Source organism: Papaver somniferum, chromosome 9 (assembly GCF_003573695.1).
Source record: "Papaver somniferum cultivar HN1 chromosome 9, ASM357369v1, whole genome shotgun sequence".
NCBI lineage: Eukaryota > Viridiplantae > Streptophyta > Magnoliopsida > Ranunculales > Papaveraceae > Papaver > Papaver somniferum.
Genome location: NC_039366.1, coordinates 5,668,609 through 5,691,717, shown reverse-complemented (window position 1 = coordinate 5,691,717; position 23,109 = coordinate 5,668,609). Strand labels below are relative to the sequence as shown.

Below are 23,109 nucleotides of genomic sequence, written 5' to 3'. Positions count from 1 at the left end.
ATGCAAGCAAAATTTGATAGTTATTGGAAGGATTTGAGTCCTATATTGGCTATGGCAGTTGTGTTAGACCCTAGATCGAAAATGAATTTTGTGAAATTTACTTACTCCAAGTTGTATCCTGAGGTGAGAGAATTAGAACGTGAAGTTAATAAAGTGCGTATTAATATGACAACACTTTTAATGAGTATTACACCTTGTCAAGTTCAACAGCTTCCAACAGTTGTGCAACTCAAAATTTGGGTATTCAAAATGGTGGGAATTCTGCTGCCGAAGAAGGGAGTGATTTTTTTCAGGTAATTTTAAAGCTTACTTAACTCTAATTCATTTAGTGGTGCCCAGTTATATTACGAAGATTTTAGTCTTTTGAATTATTGCTTTTCATCTTAAAAACCTTGTAGTAGAATACTGTTTTTCTTTTGAATTACTGTCAACTGTGGATGTAGTAGGTGATGGTGTTAGCTTGTTTCTAAGACTTTTAAGACTCATATATTCATAGTTCACTCACTTCTAGGTTGTTTCATGCAGGAATATGTTGCAACACAGGAACGTGGTGGTGATGTACTAACTGACTTGTCAGAGTTAGATGAATATCTTGGCGAGTCGTACAGAGGTTGTCTAAATTCACCACTCGACATCCTAAACTATTGGAAGAACCATGAACAACGATTTCCAGTACTTTCAAGAATGGCAGGGAATATTTTGTCAATTCCTATTTCAACTGTCGCTTCAGAATCTACATTTAGCATTGGAGGAAGGGTAATTGATCGATTTCGCAGTTCCTTATTACCTGAAAATGCTGAGGCGTTGATAACAACTCGTGATTGGGAATATGGAATTGGTAAGCAAATCAGTAATATTTTTTTTAGTTGAATGTCTAAATCTTATATATAACATTGGTTGTTTTTAATCATGTAGGAAAAGAAGATATGGATGAGAACAATGGGATTATTGAAGAAGATGTATTAGAATTTGAACCTGATGCAGTGGAGGATGGGGCAGTGGAGGATGTGGAGGAAGTAAGTTATTATGCGTCTAATTAGTATGCGTACTTCTTCAATATAAAGCGGGGTAATTATGCAAATTCCATGTTTTTGACTCGAATCTTTTCTTTTGTTTGGTTTATTTTTTCTTGAAATTACAGATTCATATTGAATAGTTGGAGCAACTCAAAGATAGACATGGAATATGAGAATGTTTTTTGAACAGACAGTTATTTATCACTTACCAGTGTCTCCAAATATTGCATAGAAAAGAGATTGGAGATGTTTTTTTGGACAGTTAACACTTTTTTTGATTAACCACACAATATATATTTTGTGCAGGAAGTGGTTAATATCTTTATTGTCGCACTTGGTGATACAAATTACAAACAATGTTATTACTACAGTCTCAGAGATTTTTTTTCTTTGTTGAAAATATCATCATGATCCGATGAAGTACTGTAACTAAAGTATTAAACTACTAATGACTAGTATTTGTGTTCCTTTAATCCTTTAAATGCAAAATTAGTTTAGTTTTGTAATTTTGAGTTTTTGAATCGAAATATCAAATGAATTAGATTAAACGATGAATGTTAAGTTAAGTACTTAGGTTGTAGGGAAGGAGCTTTACATGGCCTGAATGTGGCCGGAAATAGCCCAGAAATCGATTTCTGGCGAGTTGACTCCACAAAAACCAGCTAACCTGTGAGCCTCCGTGAACCCGCAAGCTTTACCCGGGACGGGCGCGGGTTGGAGAAATGACCACCCGTGAAGAATTTCAACCCGCAAGCTTAGGCTTGTATTAACATGTAACCCGCGGGTTGTTCACAAGCCAGCCCCGGCCCGCCCGTTTGCCAGCTCTAACCAAAGCCCCTTGGTCAACTGTTTTCCTTTGAATGATATTTTAGGGATCATGGTTTTTTTGAGGGGACCATGATTTTATAGTGATAAGGGGTGTCCTAAAACGTTGAAATGACTAACCTACTCTTAATCTAATTTAATTTAAAACCAACTTAATAACCACCTATATATATATGTATAACCACCACCGCCGATTACCACCACCACCACGTCCGATTATCACCACCACCAACCACCGATTACTACCACCACCTCCTCCCACCACCTATTTAAGAAATGTAACAACATCAATGCAATCACAATTAACTTCGGTTACATAATAATTTTATCGAGTATAAAAGACGCCAGCCGCAACCTGATTCTGCCATGGAACAACTCCGGAGGTATTTACCAACAAACTCTTCGCTTTAATTTGATTTTGATTGCTTCAATCGAATAGAAATCATCAAAATAAGGTTTTAATAGGAGTTACAGAGCCATATTCGGTTAGGTCGATTTTTCAAGAAACCCTAGTTTACTAACCGAACTTCTTGAAAATGAAGAACACGAAGAACAGTTCGGTTCTATTGGATTTAGATCTAAGTCACCCGAACTCTCTGTTTTGTTGTTTCGCAAAAAAATTTAAAATTACAAAGTAACCGAACTCCACCCTTAGAACCGAAAAAAAACAAACAAATCCAGTCTAACCGAACTGTGTTGTTGTGGCCACTATGTTGAGTTCCAAAATAACCGAACTTATCCAATAGAGTTCGGTTTGTTCGCCAAAAATTTTAAAACTACAAAGTAACCGAACTTAGCCAATAGATGCTGGAACTTCACATTTTTTTTGTTTGTTAAGTTCGGTAACTTCACAATTTTATCGCAGAAACCGAACTCAGAGTTCGGTTGGTTAGCTGTTAGGTTCAAGTTTGCGAAAGAACCGAACTTTGTAAACTTATATACTCTTATATTACGTAAAGTTCAGTTAGATCAAAAGTGCATGCAGTTTGCGAACCAACCGAACTTTGTACACCAAAGTTCGGTTAGTTGAGAACCAACCGAACATAACGCTGTAACTCCTAGAAATTATTAGAGAGTTCGGTAACCTGCGTGTTTGGAACAAGTAACCGAACTACACTTTCAGATGAGTTCGGTTACTTGTTCATCTCACGGGGCAACCGAACTACAACTTCAGATGAGTTCGGTTACTTGTTCTTCATATAAAGTAACCGAACTGTTCAAAATCCAGTTCAAATCCGGATCATTTTGAAGATTAACAAATATTCTAGGAGAGGATGGAGATGAAGAATCAGATGAGTTTTCACCATTTGAATACTCAAACTTAGTGAATTGGAAAAAAATTATTTTCCATGTTTTTCTCCTTCATCTTCTCTAACTCTACTCTCTCAATAATTCTACTCAACTAATAATAAACCCATCTTTTAATTTAATCTCACTAATTATTTTTAACTAAATCATTCACTAATCATAACCTAAAACAAATTAAGAGGGTAGATAAAATATTAAATAAATAACTAGATATGGGGTGACCTAAAATTACTTCTAATGCCTTTACCTAAAATAAAACCATAGTCCCCCCAAAAAAACCATGGTCCCCAAAAAATCGTTCTTTCCTTTATGCCTAGTTGGGCCGACCGACCCGGAAGGCCTGAAGGAAGGGAGTCCCTTTTATGGCCACTTTTTTGTCAAATGGACCCTAACAATTTGATAAAAAGATTTCAAAATTTTCTGTGTCCAATTTCAATATGGTCCGTTGGATCACTCAACTTAAAAACACGGAATAGATGGCAACAGTTGATCTGATAAGGGATTTCTGTGTGTAGATTCGGTATGGTTCGTCGGATAAGATGACTTTAAAACACGGGATTTAACGGAAGCCGTTGATTTATAGAGGATTGCGGTACAATATCTAAGAAATTGTGATGGCTTATATTACATTAACCAAATTTATAAGATCATGAAGATAAAAAATGTATATAAGAAACTTCACTAAGAACTTTCATTCTCATTCCTCCCTCGATTCTTCGAATTAGGTTTAGAGGAGAAAACTAATCGTAAATGAGGACGACGATGCTGCATAGGTTCATATTAATTGATGCCGCCACCTACATCACCGTAATAGCAATTCCACCACCGCCATAACAACATCACCACCTTCTCCATCGCCAGTACCGGTATAAGTAACACCATCACCAACGCCGCCAACACCAAGATACCATCGCCAACGCCGCCAACGCCACCAGCCAGCACCTCCAACTCCGCCAGTATAACCCCGCCATCACCTTTTGCCAATCAAACATTAACTATTCTTCCCCACCAACACCAGCACCACCACCGTAACCAACACCACTAGAATTCCAAATAATCAACAAATTGATAACAAATTTCATTCAAATATATTACTCCAATTGATTGCAAATATCGGGAGTAAAACAAACAAAGAATCTTATATGAATTGCAATTGCAATTGCAATTGTACCAAGTTACTAACACAAACTTGAAAAGAAAATTACATATACAAATTTATAAAAGAGATATTTTTGTAAAAGGTCGTAAGTTTTATGAGTAATTAGGGTCTGGGTCGTAAAATATGCATTTGATGCATTAGGGTCCTAGACTAACCAAAGACGTTAGTAATTTGTTAACGGACTTTTTTTAATTTCCCAAACACATTGACCATCAGTGACTAGCGTTGACACAACTTTACAGTTACTTATCGTCAATATATTTAGCTTTGCCGTCCCTTTTCTATCTTCTTCTTCTTTTTCGCCATGTCGAGTAACACGAGAGATCCAGTGAACTCTCATTCTTCAACCCCTTTCAATAATTCCCCTTCGTTACTGTTTTTATTTCCAGAGAAACAAAACCATACATTAGACCCAATTAAATTTGTAAAACAAAAACATAGTTCTGAAAATCTTCTTTTTATAGCCCTGGACTTCAATATTCACCACCATTCATAAACCCGCAACTGAAGAGAGAGTAATTTCGTCTCGGGAGTTCATAGGTACAAACTAATTAAAGCCAAAGCTTATTCAAATCAACAATGGTTTTAACTGAGGTTGCATTGGGAAGACTATTAGTTCCAAAACTCAAATTCAGGTGAGCTTAGAGCAACTGAAGTGGTGCGATCAAAACCAAAGATCAAAGATCAAAAAAAAGACCAAAATTTGGGTTTAGTCCGTGTTGTGACGCAACGGTACATGATTAAAATTTCGTCAGGCGGACTTTAAAAGTCCGCCCCATTTTTTTTTGTAAAATTTCATCAGGCGGACTTTAAAAGTCCGCCCCATTTTTTGTAAATTTCATCAGGCGGACTTTAAAAGTCCGCCCCATTCTTTGTAAATTTTAACAGGCGGACTTTAAAAGTCCGCCTCATTCTTTTTTTTTTTATTTAATTAAAATTTCATCGGGCGTAATTTAAATCTCCGCCCGTTAACAAGCGTACTTTAAATTTACACCCAGCAACAAGCGTACTTTAAATTTACGCCCGACTATATTAGAATTTGGGATTTGGTCGCGACCATATTTGGTCTGGAATTTGATCTTTGGTTGGGATTTGATCTTTACTCCGTCCCACTGTGTTACGATCTCATCCCAAATTTTTGGTTATACTCGCCCACTGTGGATGCTCTTAGTAGACTATTATTTCTTCCACTACTATTTAGCGACAGAGTATTACTCCATTATTCAGCTGGGGTTTGGTTTCTAATTGGATATTTTCCGGTTGATCTTGTTCCGGTTTACAACTATAGAGTCATGCATTTGGTATGTTACTACCATTTTTCTAGTAGCACAACCAAATAGAAAAATGATAAATCAACAGATAAAATGATATGCAAACATAAACTATAGCAAAAAATGAAATAGAAATCAACACAAGCATATACGTGGTTCGACAACGGAGTGTCTACATCCACGGGTGAAAGAGAGTTAAAGTGTTTATTATGATTATCGGGTTACATTGAAGAAGCTCCATTCATGAAGCTCTGTCAGTTTTTTTTAGATAGCAAGAAGAAAAAAAGAAAAGTCTTGTAAGTTGTCGGTGGAAAAAAACAGAAGGAAAAAGTCCTCTCTCCATCTTATCTCCTGCCTTTTTATCAAAAATCTTTGCTTAACTTTGACGCATCCTTAGAGGTGATGTTGTGTGAGCCATTGCTTTATGTTTTATTGTTTCAACTGTCGATGGTTACCATGTGTCCGTTTCAGATTATATTATCTACATGGTATTGTTGCACGTGGTCGGTCTACAACCAAGTGGACGTTGATGCGCCCAAATCTTAACTAAAGCTAAATTTTCTCATAGCTCCACGTGATCATTAAAAATTAAAACTAATTATTAAATGCAAATTTAGGTTTCATTGGTATAACTAACCTTGTAAATTGGCTTTCAGTTCTTTCTGCTCGGTGTAGTCGACTGCGAGAGTCCCCGAGGAGTGAAATCTGATCTTTGTATCAGCTATGCATATATTGGAGGCGCCTTTACCCGAAAAATATAGACTCATGCGAATGTTCAATTTGATAAAAAAGTAGTTTCTCTCCTGTTTAACCGATGCATATGAACAATCTAAATTTCCCTTCGCATTTATAACACCTTATCCAATAATGCTGACCAGTTTGTTTGTTAAATTGGGTTCTTAAACCTATCTTTTCAAATAAGGGAGATTACGAGGATTTGTAAAAAAAAAAAACACAAAATTGGTTAAAAATACCAAAATTAACAATTTCTGGTGAAAAAGACATGTAAAATTTGATACTGTTTAAATGAACGAGATCTTAAAAATAGCCAGGATGTAGACAGTTTCATCCTTCCCATTTTCAAATACTTTTTCTTGTTTTTAATTTACATCAGGATGCATCCAGTTTCATCTTCACTCTTTTTTAAGTTTAAGCCAGGATGAATCCTGTTTCATTCTTGTTATTTTTTTTCTTGTCCATTTCACAAATATTAATTTTTACTCGTCCATTATAACCATGTTTTAAAAATATATGGACAAATGACTCATTTTCCGAAAAAAAATCGGTCGGCACACCCCACCGTGGCAGCGGTGTTCTAGTTTAATTCTAATTAGTCAGTGTTAGTTTGGGTGATTATTTAATGTTTAATTTTGTTAATTTAGAAATCAACTAATCTTAATTCGTCATCAACACACGGAGAAACTTTGAATTTTCTCAATAAAATTCAATCCAGAATCGGTATATGTTCATGCACTTGTAAACAGATTGTCAACAATCTGTTGATATAGTTCCTCCGATAAACCGATTGGACAACGCTAAAACTCAAAAAAAAAGGAAAATGCCTGAATTAGTTTATGTCTTTATGAACCGATTGTAAATATGGGCATTTCTTCGAATGTTTTGCTCATAGCTTCTTCGGCTGATGTAGGAATGAACTCATTCTTTTTGCACTCAACTCGTATTTTTATGCTCAACTACGTATAAATAAAAAAAATTGGGTTTGTATAAAACTCAAACATGATTAATGAATCGGTTGATATTTGCATTAACATATACAGATTGTGGTTGATGTTCATCACATCAACCCACAATCAGTTTATGTAGTTGTACCATATCTACCGTTTTTGGGGAACGTCAATAACAATTGGTATAAGTTAATGCTTAGATAACTGATTCTGATTGAGTTTCATAAATATTCGATGAGAAATTTCAGAGATTCATAAGTAAATCATTAATGAATCTCTCCTGAAACGAACGTCCTAAAGGGAATTAACTCATTCGCCAGAATTTTTTATCGCCAAGTATTGCTTGAAAACATTAAAAAATTTCAAAAAATTTATCCCACGTGAGGGGACGTGTTGAGATTATTAGTCTCACATTGTTTGTGCAATCTAAGATCTTGCGGTTTATAATTTCTTAGGGCCTCTCCACTCATTGCCAATAGTTTTGAGTTGGATGTCCGTATTCTAACAATGAAGTTTTTAGATACCTTAAAACATGGGCCTCGCTTTAGGAGCATAAACACGGAACAATATGGAACTGGACAAAAGGGTATAGGAGCGATACGCTCTCAAGTGATGGTAATGCCTCCAACTAAAGGTACCACCTAATCCAGCAGCAAGCATGGATATGCCATTTCATTTATTTTACTTTGAACTTGTAAATTTTTGAACACGACAGCTAAGAAAGTGCACAAGGTTACAAAGAGAAGCAAAGAAGAATAACTAAAGTTAGATATTTCTGAAAAAAAAATCCATAAAATTCAAAAGCTAAACCAGGCAATGATCAACCTTACGCCATTAAGAGATGAATGAAAATCTTGATGTTCAGAAATAACTTTTAAAATCATATTGTTACGTTTCGTTAAGAATCATAATTAAGTAGTCTGTACATGGACATAGAGATGCTATAAGCTAATGTTTACTTGGGCACGTAGAGAAACCTCTAACTTATATAAATTCCAGACCTTCTACTCAAAAGATTCATTAACATCTACCTAATTCAAACCTCTGGAGTGCACTTAGCAGATCCTGTATATTTTAATGATATCTAAGATGCCTTTTCATATGCCGTCATGTGCAACAGTGCATGCACTCAAGGTACTTGACATCAAATTACACATGGAAAGCGGCAGACGAAAAGATGTGTAAGCAAAACTAACACAGTAATAATTACTTTTCATCATTTAGTAAAGTGGTGATGTAACTGCAGACACAATAATATAACAGCTGAAATAATAAAACAAATACGCAACATGATTTTTTTACCTCAACTGTTGTCACTCGGGATTCATCACATTCCCATCTGTAATCCGTTTCTCCAGATAAGTACCAGAGCCAAGTGAGACTATGCTCTCCACATAAGTCTCTCGGTTATTAAACATATCCGCAACACCAACCACCACTGATTCAACTCTTTCATTTGATTGAACACACAAAAGTAAATTTTTGAGACAATATTCTACTAGAACTTTCCCATTTTCGAAACTCCATAGCGGCTTCCAAAATGTAATGCGACTTGGTAGTTGGGTTGAGGTAGCGGTATATTTTTTGATCCATGATTCTTTTACTCCATACTCCTGCATTACCCACACATCTACTCTATCAAATCTCCAAACAAAAGCTATACAAAAGGAGTCTCCCCATAATCGCACACTCATATACATTTCCCCCGGAAACTCTACAGGTTGCATAAAATTTTCAGGTAACGGCATATCCATCATTGTCCCATTACTAATATCAGAAGCGATTATAATATCGGGCGTGGTTTTTTGGGTGGTTAGCATTCCCAACTAATGAAGAGCTCCATTGAAAAATACACCATGAGATCTTCTAACGGGATGAATTGAGTAATTGCTGGTGCTCTGGATATTACCCCACGAATCTGATCTCACTGAATAAACATCAATTTTCAAGGAACTGGTTTTTCCATAACCATAATAATCTGATATTATTACTAGTTTATAATCATCAATGGTGCTATCATAACCAAATCCACATATAACGCCAAAATTATATTATGGTCGACTAGTTTCCTTAAATTCTCTTGTCAATGGGTTCCAAATACTAAACCTAGTCTCGTCATTACTAGAAATCTTTAAACAAACTAAACCGTTGCATGAACCGACAAATTCAAGAGTATATGAATTCTTAGGTTCGAATGGGTAATTTATCAGATTAGATCCATCAAATTCACGTAATGGTGATGATGAAATTGAAGCATAATCTATAGGTATAGAGTAAATCATAGGGAGCTCGTCTCGAGAGGAATTATTACACAAAAGTTTAGGGTTGTTGTTGCTTTGAATAGTGCGATTGACATGATTTTTGACGAAACTAGGTTTTGAAAGTAGATTATAGAGAAGTTTGCATACACACCTAGATACCAAGATGGATTTCGCTGGTAACTTCAAAAAGATCTCATCGTGAACATCTTCTGGAACTTTTAACAACAAAGACATTGGTTCTTCTCGTTTGGATCTACTAGCTTTTTTTTCAAAATGGGATAGAGATGAAATGCTCGTTTCTTTGAAGGTGTAGGTTACAGTAAAAGAGATGAGTGGCAGTGGGGGGGTTTTGTAAAGGAAGATGGAGTGTGTTTGATGGTGGTTTAGTAACAAGTGACGCCCAAATGACTAGTGGGTGGGTGTAAAAAGGAACTGGGATGCTTTACGTTACCCATAAATAGTAATTCCAGAAACATCACGCATGAGCTTATAGGAGCAAGTCTTGTGGCTTCGAAGTTCTATGACTTGTGGGCACTCAGAATAGATCATGGAAGTTCAAGCTGAAAAGTAAAATGAATTTTGAAACAACACGCAAGAACCAGGATGCTTCAGATTACCCCACAAATAGTGATTCCAAAACAACACGCATGAACCTCACCAGCCCCCCACGTACATTCCTTTAGGTTCTATTACTCACACTTTTCTTAGATACACAAAATCTTGGGTGCTATCCAGCGATGTTACTCTAAAAAAGGTATTCTTGGTGGATAAGGAGGGTGTGGTATGAGATGGTGATGATGATACCAAACATCCATCCTTATCATTCATGAGTCATCGGGTCGTTCGTTTATATATGTTGGTGAAAACTCTTCGAGTAGCTGCACATCTAACTTCCTGAACTAGTAGTTTTTTTTTTTTTTTTTTTTTTTTTTCTGAAGGGCTGAACTAGTAGTTAGTCACGTCTTATGTGTCCCAACAGAGAATAAAGCGTTCATACACGTGTTATCTTGTTCCCTTTGATTTGCCACACTATCGATCTTTCTGTCAATTTGTGAGGATATTATTTTTCATCCGTCTTACAAAATTAAAAGGAGTAAAGCAAGTTCTTGGACCATGGTTAATCGTTGTATCATATTTTGATGATGGGATCATTCATTCATAGGTCAAGCGACTCAAGCCCTCTTTCCAGCGGAAGAATTAACCAAAGTGTGAAAGAAGAATTATGGCTAGCCATATAGCTCTAATTTCATACATTTTAGTTTACTGAAAAAAGAAAGTAAAAGAAAAAAGATTCACTCATAACTACCAAGTGAATTGTAAGCCGAAAATCCAAATCTAGCTAGTGCAGTGTAAGTTGTTCCATCAATGCATCTGGATTTGGCCTACCATGACAAGCATAGAAAAACTGATAGTTTAAATTTATTTGAAACCATTGTCAACCTAACGCTGCCCGCCGAGCTATGTTGTGTGTGCAAAATACTGTTTAGGTAGTCATTTAAAATTACGTTGTTGAGGATGATTTAACACAAAATTAGTTAAAAAGACCAAAATCAACAATTTCTGGGTGAAAAAGACATTTAGATTTTGATACTGTTTAAATGGACAAAAATGTAAAAATAGCAAGATGTAAACAGTTTCATCCTAGCCATTTTCAAATATTTTTTTGTATTTTTGATTTACATCAGGATGCATCCAGTTTCATCCTTACTATTTTTTAAGTTTAAGTCAGGATGAATCCAGTTTCATCCTAGCTATTTTTTTGGTGTCCATTTCATCCATACTAATTTTTACTCGTCCATTTAAACAATGTTTTAAAAATATACGGACAAATGACCCATTTTCCGATGATTTAAACTATACTCCGACTCTCCGAGTGCGAAGCACGGTTACTATCTAATTAGCTTTTTACTGAATTATGTGGTTAGCTTTATGCATGCACAATCAAAGTTCAAACTTACGGTTCGAAACCCAACTTCGTGTATATCGAGAGAAGTTAATAATTATACTTCGATTATATCGAGTAGATTTCACATTTCAGTATATTCCCGGTAATATACTTTTCACTAAATAGGATGCACTCATTGTTCAGATACTTTTAAGACATAACAAAGAAAAAATCGGTTGCACATTTAAGACTAGTTAATAGAAAACAATGAACTAATCTACCATTACTGTATATAAAAGGTTTCGTCTTTGCCAAAATGAGATACATTAGTTAGTGACAATGAGTTTTAAGAGTCTTGTAATTGAATTGGTGGCAGCGATAGCACTTTTTAATCTATGCTTAGAGAATTATGGAGCAGAAGGAATAAATCATAGAAAAATATCAAAGAAAGAAGACATGGAGTTTGACAGACAACTTAAAATCCTTAATAAACCTCCCGTCAAGACCATTCGGGTAACGACTCTTTTTCTTTTTTTTTTCTTTTTTATATTTTAAAACATTTTTTTTTTTTTTTTTGTATTTCAATCATCTGGTGGTTATGTTGAAAAATATACAGACAGAATTTGGTGACGTATACGATTGCATAAACATTTACAAACAACCGGCTTTTGATCATCCATTGCTCAGAAATCACAAAATCCAGGTATCGTTAATTAGTTATTCAAACTACACAATCTCATTCAAAAAAATGTTTTGTTGATAATAACCTATCTGATTTTGAGGTTTTTCATTTTTCCATTATCATTCTTATTAGTAAGTCATTACGTATTCGAAAATTTACGATCATCAATTTGTATTATGAAGAGACTACATGTTTCCAGGATAGTTTTGTTAATATTTATATACACTTTCGTTGTTTTTTTTTTGAAAATGATCCCTCCATTTTGGAGCAATTTGCATAAACAGTAAAGAGCAAGAAAAAATAGATTTTGAATTTTTCTCTTTTTACACTAAATGAGGAAAACTAAATAAAGCAGGCAAAAAAAAAAAAAATTAATCGCCTTTATTTTTTAATATCAGAACTTTCAAACGAAGAAACCAATATTCTTATTGGTTTGTCTCCCAATCAGCAAGACGTAATTTAGTTATGTGTGTCAATGTACTTATTATATATTTGTATGTATTTAGATGCAACCTAACCTGATTCACGGAGAACAAGGGGATGAACCTAATCCTGGTATGTTTTCGAGCGTCGACCGATATAAATTTGAAGGGTGTCCTCCGGAAACTGTTCCCATCCGAAGGACCACAAAAAAGGATCTCATAAACGCAAAAAATCATTTCCAATGGATGAAGCAGCGACATGTAAGTATTAATTCAGTATGCTTTGACTATGAAAATTGGAAAGCTTATATATCATTCCTTTTGCTTAAACCAATTTTTCAAATGGACCGAGTTATCAAATACACGGAGGATCTATAAACTAATGGATTTGATTTTTCTTGTGGATTAAGTTGTGATTCACCCACCAATATATTTTGCTACATCCACCAAAGGTGGACACCGAGGTGGGATCTGACGGTCTCAGTGTCACCCTCTCTGCATTGGGATAGAGGTGAGGCACTTGTGGGCCCCACCACCCACTCACACGGTGCATTCCCTTCGATGCATGTATCATTTTCGCCCACCAATTCATCCTTGAAGGGTAAAAGCTTCCTTAATAAAGCTTAGCTGTCTGGTAGCTAAGTAGGGTTTATTTTGCACGGTCAAAATCCCTTTTAATAAGAATTTACTTAGTCTTTTGTTTTTCCTTTTTCTAGTATGTGGCTGTTCAACCGAATCCAAAGAAAATATTCTATGGGGCCAGAGCTCGACTTTCTGTAACAAATCCTACCGTGCAGTCGTCACAGTTGAGCACTAGTCAAATCTGGATAATGAATGGTCCTAGGGAAAATTTAAATAGTATTGAAGTTGGATGGGCGGTAAGTTTATGTTAATGGGTTTTAATGTAGTTATTTTTTTTAATGGCATAGAAATTGGATAATACGGTAATAATTAAGGTCAATATTAATTTCAGGTATACCCTGAATTATTTGGCGACAATCGGACTCGAGTTTTTGGCTTGTGGACGGTTCGTTATTAAAATTTTCATCGTTATTAGTATTAGTTTTTTCACTGATTTATTGTGTAATTATGATTTATTGTGTAATTATTATTGTGCAGGCTGATGGATATAAAGAGAAAGGATGTTTTAACACGCTGTGCGAGGGATTTGTGCAAGTACATCCCGAATATTTTTTTGGAGAACCGCTTAGAGAAGGAACCTATGGAAAGGAGCAACGTGGGTTTGATTTTTCGGTGCACCGGGGCTCTGACGGCAAATGGTGGTTCATCGATGGAAGAGATAAAGCAACGATAGGATATTGGCCCCCGGAAATTTTTACTCATTTAAAGAACCCTGCGACTGTGGTTGAATTTGGAGGGTCTGCGGGAGCAGATCCTGGCAAACCCTACCCGCCAATGGGATATGGGCGTTTACCTGTTTTTGATTCTAGAATTACATCTTGTATGCTACAAATGAAAGTAGTTGCTGAACAAGACGGATTTTTTGAGGACTTTGACTGGTGGGATGTGCAAATAAGACGCGATACAAACCCTAGCTGTTACGATATCATTTTTCCTGGTGAATATTTACTCAGTGGTTTGATTATGTTATTTGGAGGACCAGGAGGTGGTGATTGTCACTGATTATGGTCAGTTGTAACAAAGTATGACAGTGGTACCTTTTAATAAAAATAAGGTTCATTGTGAATGGATTTCACAATCATTTTCATTTTAGAATCCAACGTGTATATCTCTTCGCCTCAATCTGATGACATGATGGATATTATAGAGAAGGTTGCACAAAAAATACGCTCATATGAAGCTAACATATGAGAATTAAATGCACGCAAAATCACTAATCACGTACTGCCGACGACGCTTGCATTAACAGTTTCATATTTGCATTTCTATTACAGTACAAACAAAACTTTGAATCTAGTAAATGGGATTTTACCGCTTGACCAAACAAAATCAATCGCATATAGATCTCTCTCAATTTCACATTTCTAAAACAAGGCTGTATCGGGTTTTCTTAATTTTTCAGTGTTCATCATTCCTTGTGTCACACGCATCAGAATTAAGAATGAATCCAGCAACGCGCGTGTCGCGCATTCTTATTTCTTAAAAGTTTGTCTTCGGCATTTTCCTTTGTACACATGGGACAAACACAATTTTGTCGTGCACACAGATCCAACTAAAAGAAATGCACACACAAAAAAGAAATGTACCTGTTTCCTAACAACAGGATGGTATTAGAGTACACGCTTTCGATAAGAACTCCTGATTTCGTCAGAAGTTGCAGAAGATGAAACACCTAAACTCTGTAACAAGAATTTCACTTCCATTGCAATAAATTATGCTGGAGACCCCTAACAGATGAACATCAACAAAATCACGAAATTGTGTACAAATTTTGCTCCACAGAGATTATTTATCCCTCTTCATATGCAAGATAAAGTGCAAAACCACACTCATAAATTTTCTAATATTATTCCATCGAAAGTTGAAAAGAACATTACTGTACAAACTGGGAGTAGAAAAATTACCAATGAAGGTAGAAAAATTAATTACCATTGTTGATGGTTCTTAACTTTCAATTTCTTTGTTTTCTGGTTATTAACTTGACGGTAATTCCCTTTTGGTTGCCTAATTGCCTGTCATTGAACAAGAAATGTGGATTTGGGGGATATTTTACCAGAAAAGGCTCTTCTGCTTACCAAATGGAGCAAGAAAGAGATGCAGGGAGGGCCAGGCAATTGTCTTCGCAAATAATGGCATCAGTGTACAGCCACAAGAAATAACTAGACTTCCAGAGGAAAAAGAAAACACACATAAAATCGACCCAAATTCGGCGCCAACTTCCCAGCCAGCACTTTGAGACTTTCCAATTCCATTCGATCCGACTAAACCTAAAACTTTTCCAGGTCTTAGAACTGATATCCTTTAATTCAAGTTATTCAGCCATCTTGTCCACACTCAAACATGTATCCATTTTCACCCGTCATCACAAAACCACTAGTGCAAACAGTTATGCATTTTAGTGTGGGTTCAGTTCTCTCTACCAAATATGCTAAACAAGGATAAGCTTTAACTATCTAAAACTTAGCAACATGCATGAACACACAAGTAATTCCAAAGGTTTCATAGAAAACATACAAACGAATTCCAAATTAAAGAAAACAAAATTCATGCAAATAAGAAAGAAGAAGAGAAATGGTTTAATGGAATTTAGTTTTTCACCATGATGATAGTATAAAGCAGAGAGTTCTCCAAGTGTTTCAGATCAAGTCTTTGAACCCAATTAAAATTCATTGCACGAACAAACTACATTGCACCAATTGAATCAATAATTACTACATTCAATCGCTGCTGATATCATAAGAGACGATAACTCTGGAATTTGTTGCTTTGACTGAGCCTGGCCAATGAAGAGCTCCATTCAAAAGCCAAACAGAAAAGCCAAATGGAGCCAGAAACATGTATCGTTTCATGCTTTTGATTTTCCACCGCTTTAATCCTCTTAATGTACAGATCTCAACTTGAGAATAAGCACGATCTGCCACAATTCTTACCACTTTGTAATCGTCAAGGTGGCAGTCGTAACCAAACCCATAGTTAACTTGAAGTGCTATACACACACCGAATAATCTTAATGTCTCATGTTCACCGGTTGAAGGGTGTTGAGACTATTAGTCCCACATTGTATGGGTTTCTAAGATCCTGCGGTTTATAATCTCTTAGGGCCTCTCCACTCATTGCCAATTGGTTTTGAGTTGGATGCTCGTATTCTAACATGGTATCAGAGCAGGCTATTTGCGACGAGTCATTGACCGCGCCTTTACTCCGCGTCACCCGATTTATTGTCCACGTGTTAGACCCAACGAGGCTACACGTGAGGGGGCATTCTAATCTCTTAGGGCATTCTAACAAAGGGTTACAAATACAAAATTTCGCACCACACCCTAAGCTTATGCAAATCAAACCGTTACAAGATCCCACTACTTGAATACCCAATAACCATCAAACCTGGAAAGAGTTATTCATTGGAATAGCTCCATCACATATACATGTTCTAGACAAATCTGATGCTGATAATGTTGAAGCATAAGAACAGAAAGAGTAATCCATTGGAATAGCTCCATCACATGTAGTACATAATGCTGATGCTGATGATATCAAGGAATATTCTATTGAACGGCACATAGGAATCTTTCCCGACCGGGCACATATAAGCATGAGGCTAGGGTTTTTCTTGGTGTAATGGTTAAGGTGATTCTTAATAAATTTAGGGTTATAAAGAAGTTCGCACTCAGGTTTGCATACACACCTACAACTTTGAATAGATCTCACAGGTAACCTTAAGAAAACATTTACCTGAATATCTTCTGGTAGCCTCAACATCTTTCCAATATTCTGGCCGCGCGCTTATGTTTTCTATTTCTTGCTAGGGTTTCAACAGAGTAGAGGACAGCAGGAGCAAATGTTGCAGCAGCTCGCATTTTATAGTTGATCATCTACGGATCTCCCTGCATACGGGTAGTTAATTATAGATCACAGTAGAATCAGATATCAATCAATTCTTTCTTATGTAAAGGGGAAAAATAGGGCTCCACGTCAGGTGACACATCATACCTTTATTTAGAGAACACACGAAGAAACGAGAAGTAACGATGATTTGAATTTTGAAAATGAAAAGATTCATGCGGATTTCAGATATGCGAAACAGTGTCAACAGTTTCGTCCGTAATTGAACCATTTTGAAGGCACTTCACCATTATGAACCAGCCAAATAATTGGTTTTAACTGCTTTCTCCCGCAAATTTTCTCCATAATAGGACTAAGAATCACAAAATTGTGTACATCACTGCGTTCGTTCAACATGCCTAGCAATGTGTACTCTCATTTCTCCCTACTGGAGGTAAGAGATATTGGGAATGGTTGAACGGAAATAGAATTTTTATCTTTGGTTAAAAAAACTCTGATTTTGTTCTCTGACTGTCTCAACTAGATGGCTACGAAGTTAAGACTAAATGTCTAGCAAACCATGCAATTCAGTCACAAAATGTGACAAGTTTTGGCAAGGCGCAAGGGAATAACCAGGTACCACTTTGAAGTTAAGCATAAATCTGATTTTGTTTTCAATTTGCAAGATGTATTTCTGTTTCCATAATTCAACGCTGGCATCAATTTTTCTTTGATTGGATTTGGTTTCACAAACACCGAAAGAATAAAGCTTGTTCTTTTATTGATCACGCTCATATTCATTGCCATGTTCAAGGTGACATAGTTCTTGAATGCATCCATTTGGATGAGGATATAGATGTGGAAATGCTGTTCGGGGTTTTGTAAGTCTTATACCACTTTCCAGAGAACTAAATTGGAATGTTGAAGGTCGGGGTTTCCAAATTGGATCATCAACCCATTATGAAGAAGAAGAAAAACGAAGAAATTGATGATCTGAAAGAGAAATTGATAGATTTGATGGGCTGAATGATTGATTTTGCAAATTGAATTTCCGGCCCATAGATATATTCAATTCATTCATCCTTTCTACTACATACATATAAGTACCTTACTAACTAACGAAACTGAACCCTTAGAATTCTCTGCTACAGTTACACATTCAGCAGAATTAGAATCCAGCTCCAGTTTTCTATAAATTTTGTTGTTTGGGTCATACATATACTTAAATGCCCATTGACCTCCCATAAAGTTTCATTGTTCTTCAAATTCCATATTAACCATGCGTACATGCTAATACTAGCTTCTTCTTTTTTTTATAAAAGAAAAGATAGATTACTGCCTTCAACAAATCATACAGATGTTTTGTGCCTCCCATAATTAAGGACTTTGGTTTTTAACACCTATTAGAGTAAGTTGCCGAATTCATGGACTTGGTTCTTCAACTCCCAGCATAAGCTGCAGAAACGAATCTAATCAGCATAAAATTGAATCTATGAATCTTCTCAGGGGTTTCCTTTTTATTGTAGTAATTTGAATTTTTATGTTGGATTGGTGAAAAGCAAATGAGTGCAGGTTTGGGAATGAGTTGAAAGCGAGAGAATTGTGGATTCCGTATTTCCAGAAGAAGTTAGTATGCAAATAAACAGATACGACCTTGTGGAGCGTGTGAAGCTAATGGAAGACCGTCTCTGTTTGATTGTTTATGGTAAGCATGATAACTGCTCGATCGATGTATGGTTAATGCAAGATTATGGAGTGATGGAATCTTGGGCTAAACAATTCATTTTTAAGCCTTCATGCCATATCGATTTTCGCTACTTGAAGCTGGTATGGTCTTTTACAAATGGCGAGGTTTTAATGGATGGTGGCTACGTAAAATTTTTATATGACCCTAAGAATGGTTTAACCAAAGTTTTGGAAATCCCCGGTTTTGACAGTAATGAAATGGGACGGAGTCTACCGGTGAGTTATGTGGATAGTCTAGAATCATTTAAATCAGGTACTTCCGTAGGAGCGGAAAGGAATCGAAACTTTTCTTGATTAAAATTGTTACATCTCGATGGGTTTGTCTTCCCTCTGCTACCAAGAATTCATATCCAAAGCTACGTGCTGTAAGTTTATTATTTTTCAATGCAGTGCTTCTGTGCATGGAGTCGTATATAGCAGAATTTCCACCTGCTTCTTTACTCTAGTTGGTTTCAATTAAACTTTGACATGAACTCATAATATACATACCAATCGTGCTACATGAACAGCCAATTGACGGCTGAGTAACAGTGGGTCCTGATGTGGCACTTGTCACTAGGAAAGAGGCAATTTTTATCCCCCCACGTCACATAAAAAATATTTACAGATTTCCGATGTAATATTACTAAGTATGCTTCGATGCACAGTCAATGTACAATGAATTTCTGATCAATTTTTTTTTATGATCTTTCTCTTGTTCTGTTTAGTTGAGCAAAACTAATCATGTGATCATAATTCAATTAGTCACATCTCAGGAAAAACAATTGTTAATTGTTTAATTGTTAAAAATGCTAACATCTCATCAAAAACAATTAATCCAGAATCATAATTCAGATCACAAAATTACCAGGATTTCCAGATCCGCATAAGTAAATTTACTCACAAGATGGAAGACGGGAATAACGAGCAACTGAAATGATAATTACTAAGACCAGTAAATATTAAAACAGTCCATAAACTTCTGGCACCTAGAAACAGATGACATTCGTTGTCATAAACATGAGAAATTTCATTTTCATATAATGGTTATAGTTATCAGGAAACACGGATACATAGCAGCGAGCGAGGAAAAAGATGATTGATGGTACTTTCGAGTTTGATGCCATTGAACATATTTTTTGCTCCTAAACTCTTTTCCATAAGGTTGGAAAATAAGAACCCTAATTTTTTCTTCGAAGAAGAAAGTACAGGAGATTAGTTTTTGATTATTGTCCAGAGTGACAGAGTCTAACATTTTGATTGTTCTCAACCGTTGGATAAATTCAACGACACATATTTCTGTTTGGTTTATGCGACGTGGAAGGGATAGAAATTCGCCTCTTTCCTACTCATTAGTGCCATGTCAAGATTGCTGTTATTCTGCTGTCAATCAGCTGTTCATATAGCATTTTCGATATACATACCTAGCAAGCAAGCCAATCGGCGGAGGGATTTACTACACTGACTATTCGTCGGGTTCCCATACGTAGTAGTTTCCATGATGCGTTGTACTATGATTAATTATTTGAATTGCAATGTACGTACAAGCATGGAAATGGAATAATGTTCCCGGGATACGTTGTACTTTGATTAATTATTTGAATTGCAGTGTACAAGCATGGAAATGGAATACGTAGTAGTTTCAATTAATTCTTTACGTAGTAGTTTCCATGATGCAATCAACCTATAACCACCCCGGTCCCCGGGATACGGTACTACTGACAGTGGACAGGTTTTTGAACTTCCTCATTCTGTATAAACAAATTAATATGCCCAGGTTGTGGCCGAGTTTGATGCCAAATGCAGAGTACTCATAAAATCTAGTCGTTATTGGACAAGTACCCTTACATACCTTGTTCATTGACTGTTACAATACCTCCTACTCCAGTTTTACATTTCTCACTCTTTGTCGACTATGAAGGATATTGATGAGATATCGTCAATCTTAATTAGACGATAATACTGTTTCCATATATATGGTTTACCGTTAGGAGAACTTCCTTACAGGTTTTAGGTTACCCAATTTTAGCATTCTCTGTTATGGAGAGATCTTACACATATGCAAATATAAATATTCCTATACTGTAATTCATAAAGATACACTGCAGTACAATTATCTCTTCTTTCTAGTTTCTCTTTGTCCAGTTTCTTCATGGTATCGCGAGCAGGACTCGATCCTGTTTTCTGAGTTTTTTCTTTTTTTCTCAATTTTTTATTTTTTTTTGGTTGAAAGCTTCAACCAAAAATGTCTGCAAGTGAAATTAACACTAGCGGAAGATTATCATCAGTGTTGCTTATTGGCAATAATTATGTTCTTTGGTCACGAATAGTGACTTTGTCTCTTGGTGGAAAGAAGAAGTTGGGTTTCATTAATGGAAAGACAGTTTGTCCTCTGTCTAAAGAAGAATCGAAATATGAGGGATGGATTTCTGATGATCAAAATGTTAGATCTTGGCTTCTTAATTCTATGGAAGCCTTTATTGATGAACTATTTACATTTTCCAATTCAGCCAAAGAATTGTGGGAAGTTGTAGCGGAGTTTTCTGGTAATCAAAATAATGCAGCTCGTGTGTTTGAGTTGAAAAGTGAAATTGCTAGGGCAACTCAAGGTGAAAAATCATTTACTGAGCATCTTGGAAATCTGAAAAGGATGTGGGATGAACTTGATATGTATCGTCCACATACAATTGATGCAAAAGTTCTTTTGAAAAGGGCAGAAGAAGATAAAAAAATTTCATTGCTCAATAACTTGAAACCGGAATATGAAAATCTCAAAAGTAATGTTCTTATGAATGCTGATATTCCTACTTTATCGAGTATTTGTGCTACAATTCAGCGAGAAGAAACCCGTAAGAAATCCATGAATTCAAGCAATACTTCCGAAAGCAGCGAAACAAGTGCACTTCTTGTCAAAAAAGAAGACAATCCAAGTTTTCCAGGTACAGATAAAGGTAAGCAAATTTATAAAAACAAGAAGGTTTTTAATTGTGATCACTGCAAGAGAACCGGACATACTATAGACCGTTGTTGGACATTACATCCTCACCTTAAGATTAATTACGACAAAAATAGAAAAGATCATGCCGTTGTAGCAGATGGTTCCTTTTCACTAAATGATTTGGCGAAACTTCTACTGCAGCAAGTGAGTAAGTCCGTTCCTTCTGATTCTGGTCCTACATCTTCTACCTACACTTCAGGTAATTATCATGCTTCCTTGATGTCTAAAATTAATTTGTGGATAATTGATTCAGGAGCCACTGATCACATGGATAATAACTCAAATGATGTATATGATTTTATTCCAAAAATTGGGAACATGATGTTTCCATTGCTAACGGTTCAACTGTTCCTGTGCTAGGGAGTGGAAAAATTAACTTTTTTCCCGAGAGTTCCACCTCCGATGTTCTAGTTGTCCCATCCTTTCCGGTTCAATTATTATCGGTCGGAAAGATTACAAGATCTTTAAATTGTAATGTTATTTTCTCACCTACTTCTGTTGTATTTGAGGATCGAAAAACCAAGAAGACGATTGGTGAGGGAATATATTCTAATGGGATGTACTTATTCCATCCTATTAGTAAAGCATGTCATACGGCAAATTTGATTCAAAATCATATTATGCATAAACGTCTTGGACATCCATCATATCGTGTTTTAACACATCTTTTTCCTTCTAGTTCTATTAAGACTGGTATTTGTGACGTTTGTCAATTTTCTAAGCAAACTAGATTGTCGTTTAATAAATCTTTATCTGTATCGGCTAAGCGGTTTGAACTTATTCATTCTGATTTATGGTCTTCACCTACTGAATCATATGATGGTTATAGATCATTCATTAAACCGGGATTCAAGCACATGGTCGTAATGTGTTGGCTTTAGACTTTACACTAGTATAGTTTTGTGTGTGTTAGACAATATTCTTATCTCCTAGAGTTCAAAGACTTACGTTCACTCTATGGTCAGATTTTTAGAGAGTCTAGCACTATGTAAAGGTTCAAAATAGAAAGATACCTTTACTTATGAACATCTCTATGTAGATGATCTTGCTCAATGTTTTAAAAAATATAAGTGGGAGATTGTTGGAAATATATTCTTTAAAACAAAATTTATTTCCATTTACCATTCTTATTAAAATTATTTTTAATAGTCATAATTGTCTTTAATAAAGGAATTTATTTCGTCATTAATCCTTTGACCGTTTTTATTTAGGGAAGTTAATGGTATTAATTTTATAATAATTAAGTGTCATTAATTATTAAAATTCTTGAGTACAAAAATCGATTTTTGATAGGAAAACAAAAAGGAGAGTTTATCTATATGTTTTTGAGTTTAAAAGAAAAAGAATTTTGAGAGAAAGAAAACTATTGTATGACTATCACTTGTTTTCTACAAAGTTGATAACGAGC

At 35.7% G+C, this 23,109-nt stretch overlaps 1 protein-coding gene and 1 long non-coding RNA gene across 2 annotated transcripts; one reads left to right on the top strand and one right to left on the bottom strand.

Annotated features, from left to right (window-relative positions):
* Window positions 1-8,456: 8,456 nt before the first annotated feature.
* Window positions 8,457-9,965, bottom strand: LOC113313684. The gene is made up of 2 exons (XR_003341989.1): window positions 9,677-9,965; window positions 8,457-8,877 (listed from the first exon to the last, which is right to left on the bottom strand). It is a non-coding gene; the product is annotated as an uncharacterized LOC113313684 (long non-coding RNA).
* A 1,716-nt stretch (window positions 9,966-11,681) lies between these two features.
* On the top strand, window positions 11,682-14,256 carry LOC113308307. Its single transcript, XM_026556786.1, has 6 exons — window positions 11,682-11,923; window positions 12,027-12,113; window positions 12,599-12,775; window positions 13,231-13,392; window positions 13,488-13,541; window positions 13,634-14,256. The coding sequence occupies exons 1-6, from the start codon at window positions 11,750-11,752 to the stop codon at window positions 14,156-14,158; spliced, it is 1,179 nt and encodes a 392-aa protein (XP_026412571.1). The 5' UTR covers window positions 11,682-11,749; the 3' UTR covers window positions 14,159-14,256.
* Window positions 14,257-23,109: the final 8,853 nt, after the last annotated feature.